This window comes from Falco cherrug, chromosome 10 (assembly GCF_023634085.1).
Source record: "Falco cherrug isolate bFalChe1 chromosome 10, bFalChe1.pri, whole genome shotgun sequence".
Classification (NCBI taxonomy): domain Eukaryota; kingdom Metazoa; phylum Chordata; class Aves; order Falconiformes; family Falconidae; genus Falco; species Falco cherrug.
Genome location: NC_073706.1, coordinates 28,723,349 through 28,742,691, shown reverse-complemented (window position 1 = coordinate 28,742,691; position 19,343 = coordinate 28,723,349). Strand labels below are relative to the sequence as shown.

The window sequence follows — 19,343 nt, the reverse complement described above, 5'->3', positions numbered from 1 at the left end:
TGAAGTAGTAACTGGGATAGATTTCTGTTGTAATCCCAAGGATATTGGCATAAATCCGATAGAGATGCTGAGTTTGCCTGTTCCTCTGACAAGGGCAGCTCGTGCCATTCAGTACAAGTTGTGCTTTGTTCGGAGAGGTGACGGGGGGTCTCCTCCCCTCCTATCCTACCGGTAGTACTCAGTAAGTACTTTCTCTGAGAAGTGACTTTCAGAAACGTTTTTTGGACTTGGCTAATGAAACACAGAATTAGGTTTTAAAGCCTTAGGTTTTAAATACGGCTTTGGGTAAGAGAGAGACCATTTCTAGAATAAACCGCAAAATTCAAAGCATGAGGCTCCCGTAAATCCTCCTTGGTAGGCCTGCTTGCAGTCTAGGTACAATTTTCACTGATTACTTTCCTAGACAGGCAGGCATACAGTAGGCATTTTAATATACCTCTGTAACGAAATGCTGAGTGAACTGTATTTTCCCACTGCTGTATAATCATTATTGACACTCATATTAATAACAGTTAGTTAAATTTGGGTGTCTGGTGGGAGCATAAACTCTGAGCTCTCTAAAAGCAATAAAATTGCTTGACATACAAGAAATCTGAAGAAACTAGGATGGAAAATCAGTCACAGCTTTATTATATGCTACTTGTTCCCTTATCCTAAACACACCCCCCGCCCTCTAAAGCTCACTGTGGTGAGATGTCTGTGTTGTGTATGCCCCCCCCTCCCCCTTGAATTCAATGAGCTTTGAATTAGGTCCTTAAGCTATAAAACTCTAAGGTAATGGATATTTCTTTGTTGCCAGAAAAAACAGTTGTGTTCTCTCTGGGGTTTTTTTTGTTGTTTGTTTGTTTGTTTTTTCTTCTAGCAAAACAAATGGTTTCTATTCCTAATGAAAACTGTTGATTATGGTTTTTCTCTGCATAGATTCAGTGTTGCATGGCACCCAGGGTCAGCTCCCTGGGTTTAGGTTGGGAATTTGCTACAAATGTTTCTGCTTAAACCCAAAATTGGGATCAACTTCCTTGGGCTTCCGACTGATGATGGAGGTGCTTGTGTTGCTGTTGTTAAACTAGTTCTGTATCTTTCACTTACCAGTTAGCCCTTGTCTCAGTTTTGGTGTCTAAGACATCCTCAGCTCAGGTGTTGCACTAAGGAAGCAGGAGAAAGAAGCTGTCCCACTTTCTGTCTTGTCAGAAAACTAACCCATTATGGAAGGCTAGTTCAGTTCCATTACCTGGCTGATTTTTGGACCTGGAATATGAATCTGGGTATGGTACTTCAAGAACTTCTGCCATTTCTAATTTATTAGTGTAAATGAAAGAACAGAATTAATTCTCTCCGTTTTATGTAAAGCTTAACAGCTAAAACATGTGTTTCCCTGGTACAGTTCTTCTTGTCCAGACTCTGAAATGAATTCTGTGGTATTCATCTTGAGAACAGCTTTTATGCCCGTGAAGAGGAATGAGCTAGGATGCTTAGGTCTAGCTGGCTTCAGCTGCTGGGCTGGGGCAATCACCTAGTTTGCTGGCTGTGCTTTGTGCACTCTGTCAGTTGCATTCTTTGGTGCCTATTTTTTCTCCCCAAGGACTATGTATGGGGCCCAGTCATCTAACAGAGCTCTGTTAGGTAGAGGAAGCCACAGCACTACAGCTTAAATACTGCCATCCGGAGCTGGAGCTTTCTGCCGAACTCCCATCTGTTTCAGTGGTCAAGGCTTTCTGTCAGTTGAATGGCCCAAACGCCTTCTATTCCCATTGAGGATTCCGGGGCACAGGAAGGAGGATGTTCACAGTGGGGACAATGCTCTTCCTCTATTCTACATCATGTGGAGCACACATAGGTGTTACAGTAAATGTATTCAGGTGAAATATTTTAATACAGGCAGCTAAATAAACAAAGTGTAAACTGCTTCTAAGGAAAAACAAAACAAGCAAGCAACCAAAAAACAACTCAAAAAGCCCACTCCCTTCCTTCTCTTTTCCTGATGTGCCCTTATGTGAATCCTGCTTTTATTTAACAGAAACAAGTGACTTGGGAGATAAAAAGCCAAGGAAGCTCTTTTTGATGTGCTGCAGAGCACTCTGCGGTGGCTACTGAAAATCACCCTGCTGAGTACATTGGAGTGCTGTATGGAACATAAGAGAGACACCCAAGTTAAGTAGTGCCTAATATGTGTGAATTGAGTGCTGTAGAGAGCAGGGATGCTTTTAACAGGATGCATTTTTTTCCCCCACAAAAGAGAAATGTAAAGGCTCACGTCCTGTTAGGAGCCAAGCTCTTCTAAGAGATGTGAGGTCTGTGCAGAACCACAGATTAATCCCTCAGGATGCAGTCTGTGCAGCTTTGGCTCCTTTCAGGAAGTGCATAAATGAAAAATTGCTCTGAAGTACAGGGAGAAATGTTTGTATAGTGCTCACTTAAAACTTCCTGTTGTTGGCCTAATTAATTGTGTCCTGTGTTTGTTTCCCCCCTCCAATGCAAGCCCGTGACAGTGGTATTGGTTTGTTATCTCCAGGGTGCTGACAGTGCACCCACTGTATGTTGCAAGGCCTGAACTAGCGGGCTGTTTAATTGTTAAAGCCTGTGAACTGAGTAATGCCACTGAAAGAAACAAGCAGGACTGATGCACTGAAAACTAAAACTGTGGTTTGCTGCTTGGCCTTGGCCTCCAAATTACAGTATTCCTGAATGGTTTCTGCAGCCTGTCATTGTTAGCGTTTGGAACCCTAAAGCCAAATTCAGACAAAGGTGTCCTTTTTAGTTAATTCTTTTTTTTTTTTTTTTTCCTCCCCCCCCGTAACCATTTAGTAAAACTTATATAAAACTCTTGACAGTCATGTTTACTGCTTGCTCAGCAAAATGGTTTATTGTAATAGTAACACTTCAGGCTAAGTGAAAGGCAAGTTTGCTCTCTGGCTTCCTTTCCCTATCCTAGGTAAGCCTTCTACTTGAAATGTAGAGGTGAAAAGTTGATTGCCTAGGGTTATGTCTTTCATCATGATACCTAAAATATAATTCTACAGGCTGCTGAAACAAGGTAAAGAGGAATTCTGCCCAGCTGAACAGAATTATGATTAAGATCACTGATGATGAGAGGCGGCAGCCCAATGGTGGTGGAAGTCTCAAGAGGATAAATAAATTTCCAGGTCAACTATTTTATAAAAATAGACTGAAAATGACAGTACGAAAACGTTTGACTGAAAACTTGATGTGTTTTGCAACGCAAATTGAGGCACCTCCTGTGAGAAGCACAAATGCTCTGATCTCATGCTGGTAGCCTTAGATGCACATAAAACTGATAGAGTGCTTCATAAATGTACTTTTAATGTTAACTCTATCTCAAGTCACGCATCCGGTTATGACCAGTAGCTACTGGAAAGTGTACTTTTTACTTCCTTTAGAATTACTGTACTTTCTGTGTACCTGCCATTTGTAAGAGGCTTCCTTTCAAGTCTTTCACTAAAGCAGAATTTATCCACTAATATGGCACCTGAGAACACCATTTGATGTGCCTCCAAACCACTGCAGTAAAGGATGCTCCAGCGTGCTTATTGGGCAGTCCCGTGCCAGTCTGTTGTGCATAAAACCCAACTTGCTTTTAGAAAGATCAGCATGTTGTAAGTATATGCTTATATATTGTAGGTTAGAGCTGGGCTGCTAATAAGCTGTGCAGAGTAATTAGTCTTTGAACTGTTCTGTGGTTTTCTGTTTTGGTTTATTGCGGGGAGTGTGGTGTGTGGATGCATAGTTCCCAAACCTCCCCCTTCCCGTATTTGTTCTGCAAGGCACTGCAGTGGGATGAGTCCTTTCTGGATTATTGGTCCTTGCAGAGCCAGGATTAATTGAAAGCTGCCATAAAGCTTCTCTAAGGTCTAGAAGGTGTCCTATGCAGAACGCTGCAGATGGGACAGAACATTGGTACAGCTTTCTTTGCAAATACCAGAGATGTAAATACAGTATTTTTCTAAAGAAATTATGTATAATGTATACACACCATGTAACCTGGAACTCCTGCCCCTCCATACCATTGCTGCTGCAGCACTGGGGTTGTATACAGTGTAGTGCTCCTCAGAAAAACTACCTTCAACAAAAAAGCATGTTCTGACTTGGCAAAAGATGCAATAAGAAGATCCTGTGAACATACACCTAGAAAAAATGTTCTGAACAGCTCCTGGGTTTTCTTGCCAAAAATCTCAGCTTATAGTTACTTACCTTTTGTGCTGAATGACAGGCCCTTTAATGAGATGGCATTTTATTGGTTGCAATGCAAAATCTTTTATTTTTATTTCTGGCTGTATTTAATGGAAATTTACTATTATATTTACTCTCTTAATTTTCTTCAATAAGAATTCTTTTCAGCAAGAACCAAATACTTCTCTGTTCTTTGTTACTCTGAGGTCAGAGTGCCAAGGTTGTGGTTTGATATATGAACAAAAAAGCACTCAGCAGGAAAAGAATAGTTTAGGTATTTTAAAGGAAGGATTTCAATATGCATATGTGGCATTATTAAAACTGAAAAAATAATTCACAAGATTTGAGTGACTTGGTCAATTTAGTCATTGGAGTTGGCATATCTGCTAGGTGTGATCTATGGCATTCCAGTCATTTAGGTAGGTGTGCTGGGTTCTGTGAGCTGCAAGTTGTTACACTGGGTTTCCAAATTTCCCAGAAAAAGCAATGTAGAAATAGAACACAGGGAAGTGAGGTTGTTGCTTTAGACAGAACCAGGGCTCCATAAGCCAGTAAAAGCGCTTGGGAACAGAACTTAAGACAGGGTTTGATCACTTGTAAAAATGAGGAATATTAAATGAACGCTTGAGGATGTCAGAATTACTGAAAATCAGACTGATTACTCTTGTTGGTAAGTTACCCTAAAGCATACACTTTTGTTACATTAAATCTACTTTTTGCTCGTCACTTAAAGCTCATGTTATTCTACCTGAAAGAGGAAATAAAAGGAGTGCTCTTACCAGCTTGCCTAACCACGGCTATTTCAGAAATAGGCCTTACAAGGTTAGTAAGTGTATCCTATCTCATATCACACATGCTGTATAGATCATTGCATTCACTAGCTATTATTTTTCTATTTGTACCTCAATCAGTGACCTCAAATATTTACATGTTCACTCTCCTTTTGAGGCAGAAACTCTAATCTTCACTATTGTTTTGATAATTCGAATCAAAGAATTACACTGAGGTATACATAACATAGATAATCTCCAAACAGAATGCATGATCTTCTCATGTGTTTCCCCAGAATACTGCGGCAAATTTTCAGTGACTTTCAGTACACCAAACTTAGTCCTAAAGAAATCATTTAATTTCTACAAAAGTCCTTCTGTCTTCTACGTGGTCACTTCTGTATGTTGCTGCAGTAAGACTCTTCATAAGAAAAAATGAATAATTTAGCCCATACAGTGATTAATGTATTTTCAGTATTGCCCATTGCTTGGAAATATTGGATGATGTTACTGACTTTAGAATTTCTGCTTTATAGTTGCATGAAGGATATAGGTATAGATAGGTAATAGATTAATTTCTTCTCATATCTAAAGAAGTATGACAGATTTTCCAACTCTTGGTGAACAGATGCTCTGTAAATAAAGCAGACTCTATAGCATACTCTTTGTTGTTCACATATTTCAAAAATAGTTAAAACTATTTAAATTGAAATATTCCTCAGTGAAGTATACTGTTAGCCATTGTTCTTCTTCAGAGGCACTCGATTCCTAATATATTTGATATGACTACTGTGAAAAATAGGTGCATTAACTGCTACGTGTATGAAAGATTATCTATAGCAGTGTTATATACTAAAAGGGTGTTGTCTGTCAGCTGATCATATCACCATTTACAATTAGATAGGCAAATGAGAATCTGTACCAGACACTTTTAAAATGGGAATTTATATTTTCAGTACTAACCAAAACTAATTGCTGTGTACAACATAAACTTAGGTGGAGTTATAATAGGGATCAGCCAAACCATTTCTTAAAGAAAAAGATAAAATTATTTATATTCCCTCTCCTCCTGCACTCAGGTTCTGTTGTCAGGTAGCTATCTGAGCACTGGTCTTGCATTCACTCAGTCGTACCCAGTGAGTAAATACCGTGAAACATCCTCTGACAATGGAATTGGATGCATCATTCAACAGTTACAACAATTTAATGTCTACATCATGTTTTGCCTCATTCCACTACCCAGACTTCTGAGTGAGCGTTCAGAGTTTACATGATAATAAATGCTAAATTTTTGTATTGCCGCAACAGATTTTTAATACTGCAGCTGTGAAAAATCAAACGATGCAGCCTTAGCTCTATGACCAAACTAGGTTTTAGTAACTAGTGGACGGTGCAATCATTTAATGTTTTGTTCAATCTGGATTGGCTACATGAATGTAAAGCAGTCTAGATTCTGAGTGAAGCCCTCTAAAGGTATAATAGTTAAGTCTTCAGGATGTGGAAATACACAATAGTGTTAATTTAAATTTAAGTAAGAATATTTTAATTTAAATAAAAGCAATTAAACCTGGTAAAAGGAAGTGTGTTTTCCTAGAGAATGTAATTGGAATAGAAAACAAATTATAGAGAAACAGCATAAAAATCAGGCAAGGAATGTATGGATTTATCCTGTCAGTAGTATTTTCCACATATCTATAAAGTGTTATCACAGATTTTAGCATATTACAAAGACCCAGTGTTAATAGCAAGATTAAGAAAATATCTTGCACAGAAATAAATTTAAACCTTCACTGAAACACAAAGAAGCTCTTCAGGATATGATAGCTGTGAAAGGGCATTTTACTACAGAAAATGGTGATAAAACTAAGAAAATGGAAGGAGGCTTTGTAGTAGAACACATTAGCCAGACTGGAAAGGATCATTAGGGATTTTTCAGAGGGTAAACACAAATGATTACTGTATCAGTGGTGGCCAGGAAATCATTCTGACATATTAGGAAAACATCTGCAGAAACAAATATTCTAGGTATACAATGTAGATGTATATTTTTTACTGTAATTTTGATGCAATTTAAAAAATAATTATTGAGCATTGTTTCCAGGGTGGTGGTGGTGTTGTAGGGAGGAAGTCCATTAGTTTTCTTATGGCAACAAATCCAGATGATGATGTATTATGCTCATCTCTGATAGCTAGGATTACCTAACAATTCCTTTGTAGAGAAGGAAAAACTAGCTTTATGCTGTGCCTTGATAATGATGCACGTGGCTTTTCTTACTACAGCTGCTGTCCTGTGTAACATGTTAACAGGATAATTCATTTAGAAATAAATGGAATGCCTTTCTGAGAACTGACAGTTGTAAAAGAACAAGCTCCAAAAATGCATGTTGGTGAGAGATGATTCACAGGTTGATGTTTTCTGAAGTTTTTTTTCTCACTATTAATGGGCATGCTGTTTGTAAGTCGCTCTCCTGCATCCTCCTTTTACCATTACCAGTGTTACTGCCTCCTGTCCTACTTGGCAGCATTCAGAAAACTGTAAACACAGAACCCACGGTACTGAGTAGTCACTGGCTACTCAGTGCTCTAACTTTGATACCCTGAAGTTCTGAACTAGAGCTTAAGATGTGCTTTTACACTATGTAAGTTAACTGCAACCAGGACAAACAACAATAAATACTATGCTATGTTGTATACCTCCTTCTATAGCAGGAGTGTTAGATATAGGTAAATCCTGTGTTTCTGAGTATCTCTGGAGTCTTGAGTGAGACCTGGCCTATAGAAAAAAATCCAAATGTAATGCTCTACACCAGTGTTTTCTGCAGGGTAATTTCGCTTTAACTAAAAAATAGATATTTTTTTCTTATACAGTCTTTCTTTCATAGATTGTGCCATACGTAGCTGCCTGTGTAGAGAAACATTATAACATAACTAGGGAAAAGATGGGCATGCTGGATCTATTGGCTTCTTTTGCATGTTTTACAAATACTTCTTGCGATAAGCTTAGAAAAGTTACCTTTTTCTCTTTCATTCCAAGATGACATATAAAAGACTTCTGCAAACAGGTCAGGCCTGATTTATCTGCCCTGATCTAGGTTTGCTTCAAGATGTTTAAAGTAGAAGACAGAGAAAGGCAACAAAGATGCTTTAAAGCTTGACGGAATATTCAGATGGTGGGAATTACAAAATATACTAAAATGAAATAAAGATAGGACTTTACTTAGGATATAAATGAGAATTAGTGGGATCTGAATTCAGTGATCAAAAGTATGAATACCTGTGAATACCAGTGTGAAACTGGTAAATGAACTTTCTGAGGATAAAAGGATGCTTAGAGTTAGAAATTTGCAACCACTGTGATTTATCTGGCTATAGGAAACCTGTTGAATTCATTGTCATGCACGTCAATGTTCAGTGATGACTACATGTTTTTAGTGGGCTGGGTGAATTTTAAGAGCGCTGACAAAACAGCTTTTTATAGGCATGCTGTTATGATCATTCAGAAAAATCAAATCTCGGCCTTGACGTTGCAGGTCAAGAAGGGAATCCTCCTCCTGGTGTTACAGTGAACTGCTGGCTCAGAATAGAGCTCATTTCTGTGCAACAGCAAGCATTGACCATTGTCTGAGGCAGTCTTCTAGATGAGGTAATTCATCTAGTTAATTAATTTTCTGATCTGTGGCAAATTGTGTATTCCTTGGTTTTGCCATTTTGTTTGGTTTTGAAGCAGTCATCACTTGTGTATATAGAATCATAGAATCATTTAGGTTGGAAAAGACCTTTAAGACTGAGTCTAACCGTTAACCCAGCACTGCCAAGTCCACTGATAAACCATGTCCCTAAGCCAGGGGTCCTCAAACTACGGCCCGTGGGCCAGATACGGCCCCCCACCAGATACTGCTCCCCACCAGATACGGCCCCCCAGGATCCTCAATCCAGTCCCCAGTATTTACAGACACACACCCCCCCACACACACACATACATACACCCTGCCGGGGGTTGGGGGGGGGAAACCAAGCAGCCGCAGATGACTGCCTGCCACTTCATCCGCGCGCCAGCCCCCTGGTTAAAAAGTATGAGGACCTCTGCCCTAAGTACCACATCAACACAATACCTCCAGGGATGGTAGCTCAGCCGCCTCCCTGGGCAGCCTGTGCCAGTGCTTCACCATGCTTTCAGTGAAGAAATTTTTCCTAATTTCCAGTTTAACCCCCTCCACAGTGCAACTTTAGACCTTTTCCAATCATCCTGTCACTTGTTATTTAGGAAGAGAGACCAACACCCACCTCACTACAGCCTCCTTTCAGGTCATTGTAGAGCGCGATAAGGTCCCCCCGAGTCTCTCTTTCTCCCAGCTAAACCACCCCAGTTCCCTCAGCTGCTCCTCATCAGACTTGTGCTCTAGACCCTTCCCCAGCCGGTGTCTGTCTCTGGACACGCTCCAGCACCTCAGTGTCTCTCTTGCAGTGAGGGGCCCAAAATGGAACACAGGGTTCGAGGTGCGGCCTCACCAGTGCCCAGTGCAGGGGACAGTCACTGCCCTGGTCCTGCTGGCCACACTGTTTTGGATTGGCCTTGGCCCATCGGCCCAGCCTGCGCAGACCCCTCTTGCAGAGCCTTCCTGCCCTCCAGCATAGCAATGCTTCCCCCAGCTTGGTGGTGTCTGCACACTTACTGAGGGTGCACTTGATCCCCTCACCCAGATAATTGATAAAGATATTAAACAGGAGTGGCCCCGATATGTTGCTTTCTAAGCCTTGTTCTGCGTTGCATGTCAGTGCAAGACTCTTGTTAACATGTCTTCCCTCCCCACTTTGAGTACGCACAAGATGCAGTATTAGTTTGCTAATGAAAATGCATTGACAGCATGCGCCTGAAATCATGCCTAAGAGTACTGTACTGCCTCCTTCTTTGGCTTTCTCCTTATGGAATAAAATACTGTGCTAACATGGCATACATAGAAAACTAATGTAAAGAAGAAAAGTTTGTTATTATTTACCAACCTGCGCATAGGGGATACCCTAGTTATTCATCTGCGGCCAGACAAGTAAGAAACTCCTTTCAGCCCAATTAGAAACCCCAAGATTTTTATATTTTCCCTAGGAAAGACAAGACATTTTGCCTAGACATCTTAACAGATTCCCAAAGATTTATGGGCTTTAGATGAGACAAAACATGCATTCCTATTTCTTTGTGAGATGTAACTCTTACTGAAATATAACTCTTTGGAAAACAAAAATACTGAATGACAATTTTACTTCTTGGGTGTGTTGTGGTATATTCAATTAGTCTAGGTTTTCTCACCTGAGTGCTCAATATGAAGGCTTCCTAACTCATTTTAACCCAGAAACTGAACTGCTTGCATTGGCATTATATGCTTACGATTAAACTGATCTCTAGAGACTAAGAAGTAAATTGAGTGCCAACTGAAGAAAATTAAGAAACAAATTTGCACTAGTATTTCAATTGATCTGCACATCTAACATGGGAATTTGGGTTGGGCTCTTTGGGACTTTGGTCACGAATATCTAGTTATTGAAAATGGCTTTTTCCCTAGTAACCACACAAATCTGTTAGCTGATTATAATTGATATTAGGAAAGGAATGTCCTCGCAGCTGCAGCAGAAACCTTGCACAGTTTACTTGGACAGTAATGGAAATCATCTATTTTTCATCTGTTATACTGGATTTCGTCACTGTCAGATTCAGGATACCAGACCTGATGGCTTGATCATCTCACTAAATAACAGACTTCTTGTCATCTATATCATTATTGCATCCTGATTTAATTGCCTTCCAAGTGAACTTTTTTTCTCAAGTATTTGCATCTTGGATTGCAGGATATTACTGTAGCCAGACCTTGCTTACATACATATTGTTCTTGTCTCCATTGGAATTAAAGATGCAGCTTCTACTGACTTGATCAGGACAGAGTTTTGTTTTCATCTGGGAACTTAGAAATAACAAAACATCTATGCTAAAGGTAAAAGTACTCTCTTCCATCTCTCGCAGCTGAGGAACGCAGAACCCAAGAAGTGACTGGTCCAGTAATGCAAAGGAGGAACAGAGAACAGATCTCCTGAAACCCAGCAACTTCATTTGGTAAGTTTTGGTTGTCAGTCAAGTTGTAGAAAACATTTTGGATTAGGCCATCCTGCTGCACGCCTGTCATTATAATGCCATGCAGTACCTTGGCAGCAGCAGCTGTCATCTGCGATTTTTGGATGGAGCCTACCTGGACATCTGAAATTAGGAAAAATCAGGTGGAACCAGAAGAAATAATGTCTTTGTAAATAAATGTGGTGGTTAAAATTATATGCTAAAATATGCAAATAGGGTATCTGTTTTGAAGGAAAAACATGGGTATGTGTTAACTTCCTTCTAAATTAATTCAGTACAAGTGTCTTTGGAGCTTAAATGTAGTCCTCAGGAGAGCGAACACTGCATAATGTGATACGGTGGAAAAGACTTGAAATGCACCCACTGAAAGCTCATTGTACTGCTGTATTTGCACACAGGCTTTCTAGCTGGCAAGTTCTACACTAATTTGCAAAGATTAAAACTTGCTGCTAGAAAATTACTCCAAATAGATAACTAAACTGACACAAGGAAATTTTGGTTACCACTAACTACAGCAGTAAATGCAAACAACTTCTAACACTAGCTGTTAAAACACAATAGTATATAGCAATATTTGTATTTAATATTTTTTCTGGATGTTTTCCATATGCTTTTTCATATTTAAGTTAAATCAAGTATTAAAAATGGAGAAAGACTGAATGCTTTCAGGTTTTCGTACTTCTAAACAATTTCACTCTGCATAAGTGGAACGAAAGAGTTTGTAGGCTGATAGTAAGACAGTTCAAGGAGTATAAAATCCCTAAATCCTATCTATCTCTTTTTTCCTTGTGTGCATGTGTGTGTGAATTGTTTTAGGTATCTTATAGTAAGCATAAGTATTACCATCTTGAATCCATAGTAAACCACTTCCGTAATTCAAGTAAATCCTTTCGATTCTCTTTGTAAGTGTTAAAGTGGTCATAGATTAAGCGCTGCTAAAATCTTATGATCAACCTATGAGTAAACCTGTAGATATAAACTGTTGTCCAAGTCTGAGACTAAGATTGCACCTAGCCGCACCTAAGCTCTATTAAGAGTTTAGAAAGCAAGGGGGTCTACTCTGAACCTCATGACTCAACAGGAAGGTCTCCCTTTCCAGTTTCGTCCTACTCTTTGTATCTCCTCCATTAGATGTAAACCATCGGTGAAGTCTGGGTTTAAGATTGGATCTAGCTGCACCTAAGAGTTTAGAAAGCAAGGGGGTCCACTCTAAACCTTGTGACTCAATGGAGGGATCACTCTTACACTTTTACATTTTTTATTCCTATGTAAAATCGTATCAACTTAATTCTAACTCAGTTTTAATTTGATTTTTGTGTGTTCTATCCATGTAATAGGTAATAGTGACCCTTGCTATCAAACTTTGTGAAGTTGTACTTCCACAAATTCATATTAAAACTATTTTGCTTATACCTTAGGCAATTCTCTAAGTGACCAAAGCACTCATTTTGTGACAAAGTTGCACATGAATTAGGGACAGATTTATTTAGGGACAAATTTATTAGGGCAAAAAGAAAATTAGAACATTAACTATCGCTTCCTCACGTTTAAGCAGAACAGCGGATCAGGTTCCTTGTCTGCCAAATACAACACCTTGTGCAGTTACCTACTTAGTTAAAATATTAAGTACAGGCAAGCTAGGCTAGTACTTGACCAGAGAGGTGTAGCTAATTATAGAAAAAAGTGCTGCTGACATACTGGGCCCGTACACCAATACTGCACGGGGGCCCCTGGGGCTTGTGAAAACTCTTTCACGGTGGAGGTTTAAAACTTTACACTTGGCAACAGTGGTTATTTAAAAATCGGATAGCCTCACTAAAAATGTGGGGCTTAGCCTTGCCTGTTGGCTCAATTAATTGAATAATTAGGTTCTGGTTTTCTTTATATTTCTCCTGCAGGATCAAAATCTGTATTTCCTTAAACAGGATCACCAATCACTTTCTACTCTGAGCCGAGGCAGACAGCACTGCATAATTATATAGCTGTATAGCAAGCAGTACAGCTTGTCTTATACTACAAATACATATTGAGTGTATCTGCATCCTTTGGGGTTAGAAGTACAGTGCAAATTCAAATTCTTGATAAATTAATGATGCTAGTTTTCTACCCCATGGCTCTCATAATGGAAGAATCTGAAGAAGTTAATGGCAACCATTGTTCCCTTAGACACACAGCTCTACCGAAATTAATCCCTTTTGTACACTGATGTCCTTGGCTAATGTATGGGTTGAAAACTGAGAGTGGGCATTAGAACGAAACTGACTGCTGTTTAATGGGGTTAGCCTCCACTTCTGCGCTATGTGTGCTCAGCAGGGGGGCACATGAAATTGATAGGAAATTGGTAGAGACTCTGCTTGCTTCACAGGCCTCCAGTTTAATCCTGCCTTGCAGTCTGCGCCCTGCATTCCCGTACTTCTTTGGGATGTGGTTGTGGGCAATGGTACTAGCTAGGAGTAGATTTGCACATCCTTTAATTTCATAAGATAAAAGCAGGTAAGAATAATTCAGAATGACTGTCTGGCAAAGGCCAAAATCTGTAGGAGGAATAAGATGTAATGCTTTCAGTAAGTTTAAGTCTGTTCTTTCTTTATATAGCTACACAGAATATCTATTCGATCTGTCTATTATCCAATACCTATTTAAATGAGATCTGAATCATCATGTTTATTTGTGGAATACTGTTAACAACTAATTCATTTGCTCTCATCTGTCTTCCCTTTTCCTTCAAAATCAGTTCCTACTATGCTATTTGGGAAATTATACATATGGTAACTGCAGTTGTCAGCAACAAATTTTATTTACAGCTTCTCAAGATAGAATAAACCACCCCCTCTGAACACTTCTGAACTGGAAGATTTCCTGCGGAAACCTCCAGCACTGACTAGAGTCACAAATCTCTGTTACATGTAAAAGCTATGTTAGCATCGCAGGCAGATGCAACGACTAGTAGACATGGGTACATGACAGTGCTGAGCATAGGCTCTGCCCAGCCTCTCCCTCCCACGAGACCTGCGATGACTATCTATCCCTGGAGACACATACTCTTCTTACCTTTCCATGGCAACCACGCTGGAAGTCTAATTACTTAAATTAACAGAGCTTGCTGTACTGAAAAGAATTCAACATGGAACAGCCTTAAAAATATTAATCTCTTGGGCTTTTAGCTCTGCCTTTCTTAGACCTCTTTTTCCGTAGATCCCTCCACCAGTCACGTTTTCGCACAACAGCAAATCGTGACACTGTAGCTAGTCTAGTCAGAAGCATCAGAAACAGTCACATCCCTATCCGACTAAAGATAAAGTTGAAGACACTTTAAGATAAAGAGTAATTACAGAAAACCTTCCTCCTTTTGCCTTCATTGTGCTGCGGGAGGAGTCCTAACATGCCGTGAGTGTACTTTGTAGATGACCAGGTCAGACATTGTAGAGATGCATTTTACTTACAGGGCAGGCGTTAAACCACAACTGCCTTTCTGTTAGCAATAAACCTGAGAAAGCAGACTGGAGACAGAGAAACTTCTTAAAAACCCCATACCAATACACCCCCTCCAGACAACCTGACTGAAGCCTTTAGAATGTACTTCTTAGCAGACAGAACAAACGCAGTAGCAGACAGTCAGTTTGGAAGAGCCTGGGTTTGGCTGTAAATACTTCCTGTTGAAGGATGCCCCAAGCAGTTACCTGTCCATCTCCTACATCTCGGAGCCCCTTCTCTGTCACACCAGACCATGTAACGTCATCACTACAGCAGTCCCAAGGGCAGCAGCTTTACCGAGCACGTGGACAGTGGTACAGACGTACTGCTGACCTGATGCTTCCTGCAAGCATTCCGTTACACAGGGGAGCAGACTGCTGCCAGCACACTGCACGTGCACCTGCTCCTTGCCATAAAGAGCTCACGGGGTGAGAGCAGGATTAATCATTTTATTAATAAATAAGGGGTACCCAGTAGCAACTGAGGTTAGGTTTTGCATTCCTAACAATTCATGATGCCAGAGCAGCTTCCTTGACACCATGTTAAAATTAATATTTTCGTAAAATTCTGAGCATTTTACTACAATGTAATTCTTGTCTCTGTCCTCTCTCTGCCTTATGCCATTTCTGGTAACTGCTTACTGTTTTGCTACAAGGTCTAATTTTGTTCTGATTAAATGAAAAAGTGGTGAGACAGACTGAACTAGGTGAACTGTCAAACACCTAAGACTTTTCAGCATAAAAGTATTCCCTAAATAAGCAATTCCCTAAGAGAAGACTTGACAAACAACCTGAACAATAAAGTTCTTGAACACTACACAGTTGATGGGAGTCTTTTCAGGGCTAATTTACATAATTTGACATAATTACAGTTATAAACACTGTAGAAGCCTTGGAAGGAAGAATGTCACTGAAGCCTACATTTTATTGGGTCTCATTGCATTTGGCAGCTGTACAAAACTGTGGAGCGTGGAAATGTGCTCAGATAGATCCTGATTATACTAACACATGATACGAGCTTTGAATGCTCAGTGCAAATTTGTCCTGTTAGGAGGATACCGTAGTCTCCCAAGGCCTCTGTCCGGTCCTCCAGCATGACGTATGATGAAGATAGTTTGAGGTAATGGTGGTGGTTCCCTCGGTCTAAGCGCCCATTAAGCCACTCTCTTGTCCACAGGGTAGCAGTGGACATCTGCGTGTCTGACTCCAGCTGCCTACAATTGAAGGGAGCCATGGAACTTGAAAATTTTAAAACTAAAGTAAAAGATAAATTTTAAAAAAAGAAATATACACACATCTACGTATGTGTATACATACACTTCTAATCATACAGAGATGCAAATTAAGAATGAAATAATTCTGTAATATATCTACAGGAGACTGCTAGCTGAGGATGACCCCCACTTTCTACTTTTGTTATACTGATTTCTCGCATCATTACAAGGGAGGAGGTGAATGTTATCTGAAGAGTACTTTGTTCAAAAAGCCGTACAGTCCTATACCAACCAGACTGAAGTCCAGTGTCCCACCACAGACTATCACGGTGCCTCTCAGACTGTAGTGTGATTTGCGGAAAATCGAGAAAGTTTCCTCATTCAAATTGTAAGATGCACGTCTGGAATGAAGGGCAAATACTGATTTTTGTGCTGGTCAGGGAAATCTAGTTCAGTTGGTTTACCCCACTCTGGTTGGTAAGTCAGTTTCCCATTTCCTTTGTAAGACAATCCTCCACTTGCACTGCTGTATCTTTATCTATCTATCATCAGTCATTCTTGTTGAATGGCTAGAGAATCCAGAGAATTCAAAGCATACTTGCAGCCGAAGGAAGATGCTATGAAAAGCTATGAGCAGCACCCACATTTTAGTTAATACTTCACAAACTTCAAGACTACATAAGCATCAGTACTTACAGTCCTGCTTATTTCAGTAGTTCTGCTCACAGCGTAATACAGAAAATACCAGAGCTTTCAAAAAGTAATAAAAAAAGGCTCTTTTCAGGTGGACAGCTTGCAGCTTATTCACAGAAACACATCCTGTTACCAGCCTCAATGGGCATTTCAGATGGAGTTCACCAGCTGAACTTGGCAAGCCTTGATTACTTTTGTCAGCTTTGTTCTAGCTTAAAGAACATACAAGGAGCTGTGTACCATGCTGTATGTTGAGAAATAATGGCACTTTAATTACATTGGGTATTAACAAAATCCTTTTTGAACAGAAAGCTTTTAATTATTTCATTTGTCTCTTAATTTATCATAAGGAAACAACTAATTAGCTTACACTTCTCCTGGGCAGAAGTTCCTTTGTGTAAGACTTAAATACAGTCCATAGAGTCTAGTTTAACAACACTGCACCTTCACTGGGAGATTGTAATTGCAACATGGAATGGAAATGCAGACAGAAAACAAACCTAATATAGTTAAATACCATTTCTGAAGCTTTTAATAGTTAAATTACCAATGCATTCTACTGCTGCCCCCCAAACCAGATCTAACATAATCAATGTTACAAAACAGCAGCAGTATCCTGGAGTAGTAGGAACTTAATTGTCACCAAAGGGTTGGGTTATATGGAGCAATCACTGAACAGGTGGGCAATAGTAAAATGTTACTGAAATACTATTTAAATATGCTAATTACAGTTTTTTTAAATGGTGCCAAAAATCAAGTGCAGAGATGGCCACAGTGAGGCCCCCTCTTGACAAGACTATCGTTAAAATTTGAGAGAAGACATAACTAAAACAAAATAAATAAAAAAAAAGTCCCTTGAAGAGACTAAAAGTGAAAGCTGGGATGTCTATCCAGGTTAGAGATTTAAGGTCTGATGCTTGAGAGTTACCCTTTAAAGACAAAGGTCTGGATTTTTCTAGTGCAAATACAAATTACGTTAATAGTATGCTTTACTGATTAGTGTCCAAATGCTCTCTAAGATAGATGCTCAGCTGTATTACCAATGTCCTAAAATATACTGATCATGGCTGTTGAGGTGGAAGAAAAAGAAACTGAGTTGGCAGAAAAGATATTTGCAAATCCACATGGATGTTACAGAAAAATTAAATGCAGGAATAAAAAAATCACCTTAATGGTAAGCCTCAGCCCCGGGGCTGGAGCACACAACTAGATTTGTAGACGCAAAACTCCAGAGGAGCAACTGTGACCAGTCAGACTCACACTAACTCTTAAATTCTTTCCAGAAGCTAAATCAGGGACTTGTTTTAGAAAGCACTGTAATTTCATTTTATTTATCTGAAGCAACACACATATCAGTACCTGACATGGTAAGCTTCCAATGTCTTAATTCTTACCTTAGGAAAATCTTACCTTCCTTTCAAAGACCAAATTTGACTATCTTTAGCTTTCAACCTTTGGAACCTGTTTTGTGTTCAGGATAACCTACATCCCTCTGTGGAAACACTGATACGCTTGGAGTCACCTTGCTACTTCCTCTTAGCCAAACTGAACAGAGTGATCTCCACAAGCATTATATTGCAGAGCAGGTTTTCTAGCCCCAGAACTTTTGTGGCTTCTTTATAGTTCTCTCTTCTGTGCCTAAATCAGTTATGAAGTGGGGACATTAGGCCTGGAACTCAGAGTCCTATCAGCATTCTCATCACTGTGAAATCACTTCTCAGCCTTTACTTGCAGGTGCTTTCTCTCTCACACACACACACACACACAAAGCATTAGCCTTTTAAAGCAAGGAACTGCAGAAGTACTTATTGTGAGGCTGCGTGTGTCATCAATGACCCAATACCCCCTCTTCAGAGTTGCTACTTCTAAACAAACAGCTTTCTGTTTCTTGTTCCTAAATAGGTTACTTTGCATTTGTCTCTACTAAAATAACTTTTTTTTTTTTTTTTTTTTAGATAATCCTGTAACAGTAGTCTGTCTTAGAAACAAGTAATTTATTGTGAACTCAGAAAGTATAATAAAGCTTTATAACTTCCTGAGGTAGTTGACATTGGGATCAAATGTAAATACAGCTTCCTGGCTCTATGCAAAGAAAGCAAGAATAAATCTGGTTCTGTTCTGTTAGTAAACAGATTACCCTTTAGAGACAGAAACGGAGCTTTTGAACTTTCTGAAATATCTGCTGAGTAAGAATTACCTGAGTAAACTGCCAGTAAAGCTTCATTCTCTTGGCTTTGGCATAATTGCATTCAATGAGCCTGGGCCTGCTGTTCACATCCACCAGGCATCTGTTGTCATCATCGTCGATAGTGGGACTCAGAACACCCACATGGAGCTGCTGATTGCTTGTGTAATAAACATTCTGCAACAGGAAGCACAAACAAGATTTGTGGCCTCTAGACAGAAACAGCACTTCTACCACAAAGCTAGTGGCAAAGATAAACATGCTGAATAGCAGTAGGCTGACCCCATAGTGACTTTTAAATTACTTCTTTTCATGCAGGAAGCAACACAACATTATATAAGTTGTTCTAAATTAACAATTAATTGGTACCAACAAGTAAATGTTGGCGCACTACTTAATAGGAAATACACAAACAAAACTGTTGTATCGTCGTGTCCCTTTTTACTGCTGTTTCCTATGGTTATACACCGTGGGTCTTCAAAAAGTGAGATATACACTTTCTAGCAGCAAGTCGGATTAGTTTGAGTACTGCCATCAACTCTGATTAGGCTGTTTCATCTGAGGATAATACCTAACTGGAGAGGTGAGAAAAGAGAACAGCAACACAGCAGTTCAGCAGGAAGGATCTCAATCTTTTGTATGACAGATGGAAAGATAAATGAATGTTTTCTACAAACAAATGCTAAAAAACAAATTTGAGAC

At 39.6% G+C, this 19,343-nt stretch overlaps 1 protein-coding gene and 1 long non-coding RNA gene across 23 annotated transcripts in view; one reads left to right on the top strand and one right to left on the bottom strand.

Moving 5' to 3' along the window:
• The window catches only part of GALNT18 (polypeptide N-acetylgalactosaminyltransferase 18), a 328,676-nt gene that overhangs the window by 1,466 nt on the left and 307,867 nt on the right, over positions 1-19,343 (bottom strand). For 6 of the 7 annotated variants that reach the window (XM_055723132.1, XM_055723134.1, XM_055723131.1 and 3 more), the window contains one exon: positions 18,654-18,818. The exons of the other annotated variant lie outside the window; for it this stretch is intronic. In XM_055723132.1, the coding sequence (XP_055579107.1) occupies positions 18,654-18,818 (165 nt within the window). The remainder of the gene's footprint in view (positions 1-18,653; positions 18,819-19,343) is intronic. 7 annotated transcript variants of the gene reach the window in all.
• Positions 1-19,343, top strand: part of LOC106631402 (uncharacterized) — a 316,586-nt gene that overhangs the window by 250,317 nt on the left and 46,926 nt on the right. For all 16 annotated transcript variants that reach the window (XR_008734346.1, XR_008734342.1, XR_008734347.1 and 13 more), the window contains 2 exons: positions 8,489-8,601; positions 10,969-11,058. This is a non-coding gene — a long non-coding RNA (uncharacterized LOC106631402). The remainder of the gene's footprint in view (positions 1-8,488; positions 8,602-10,968; positions 11,059-19,343) is intronic.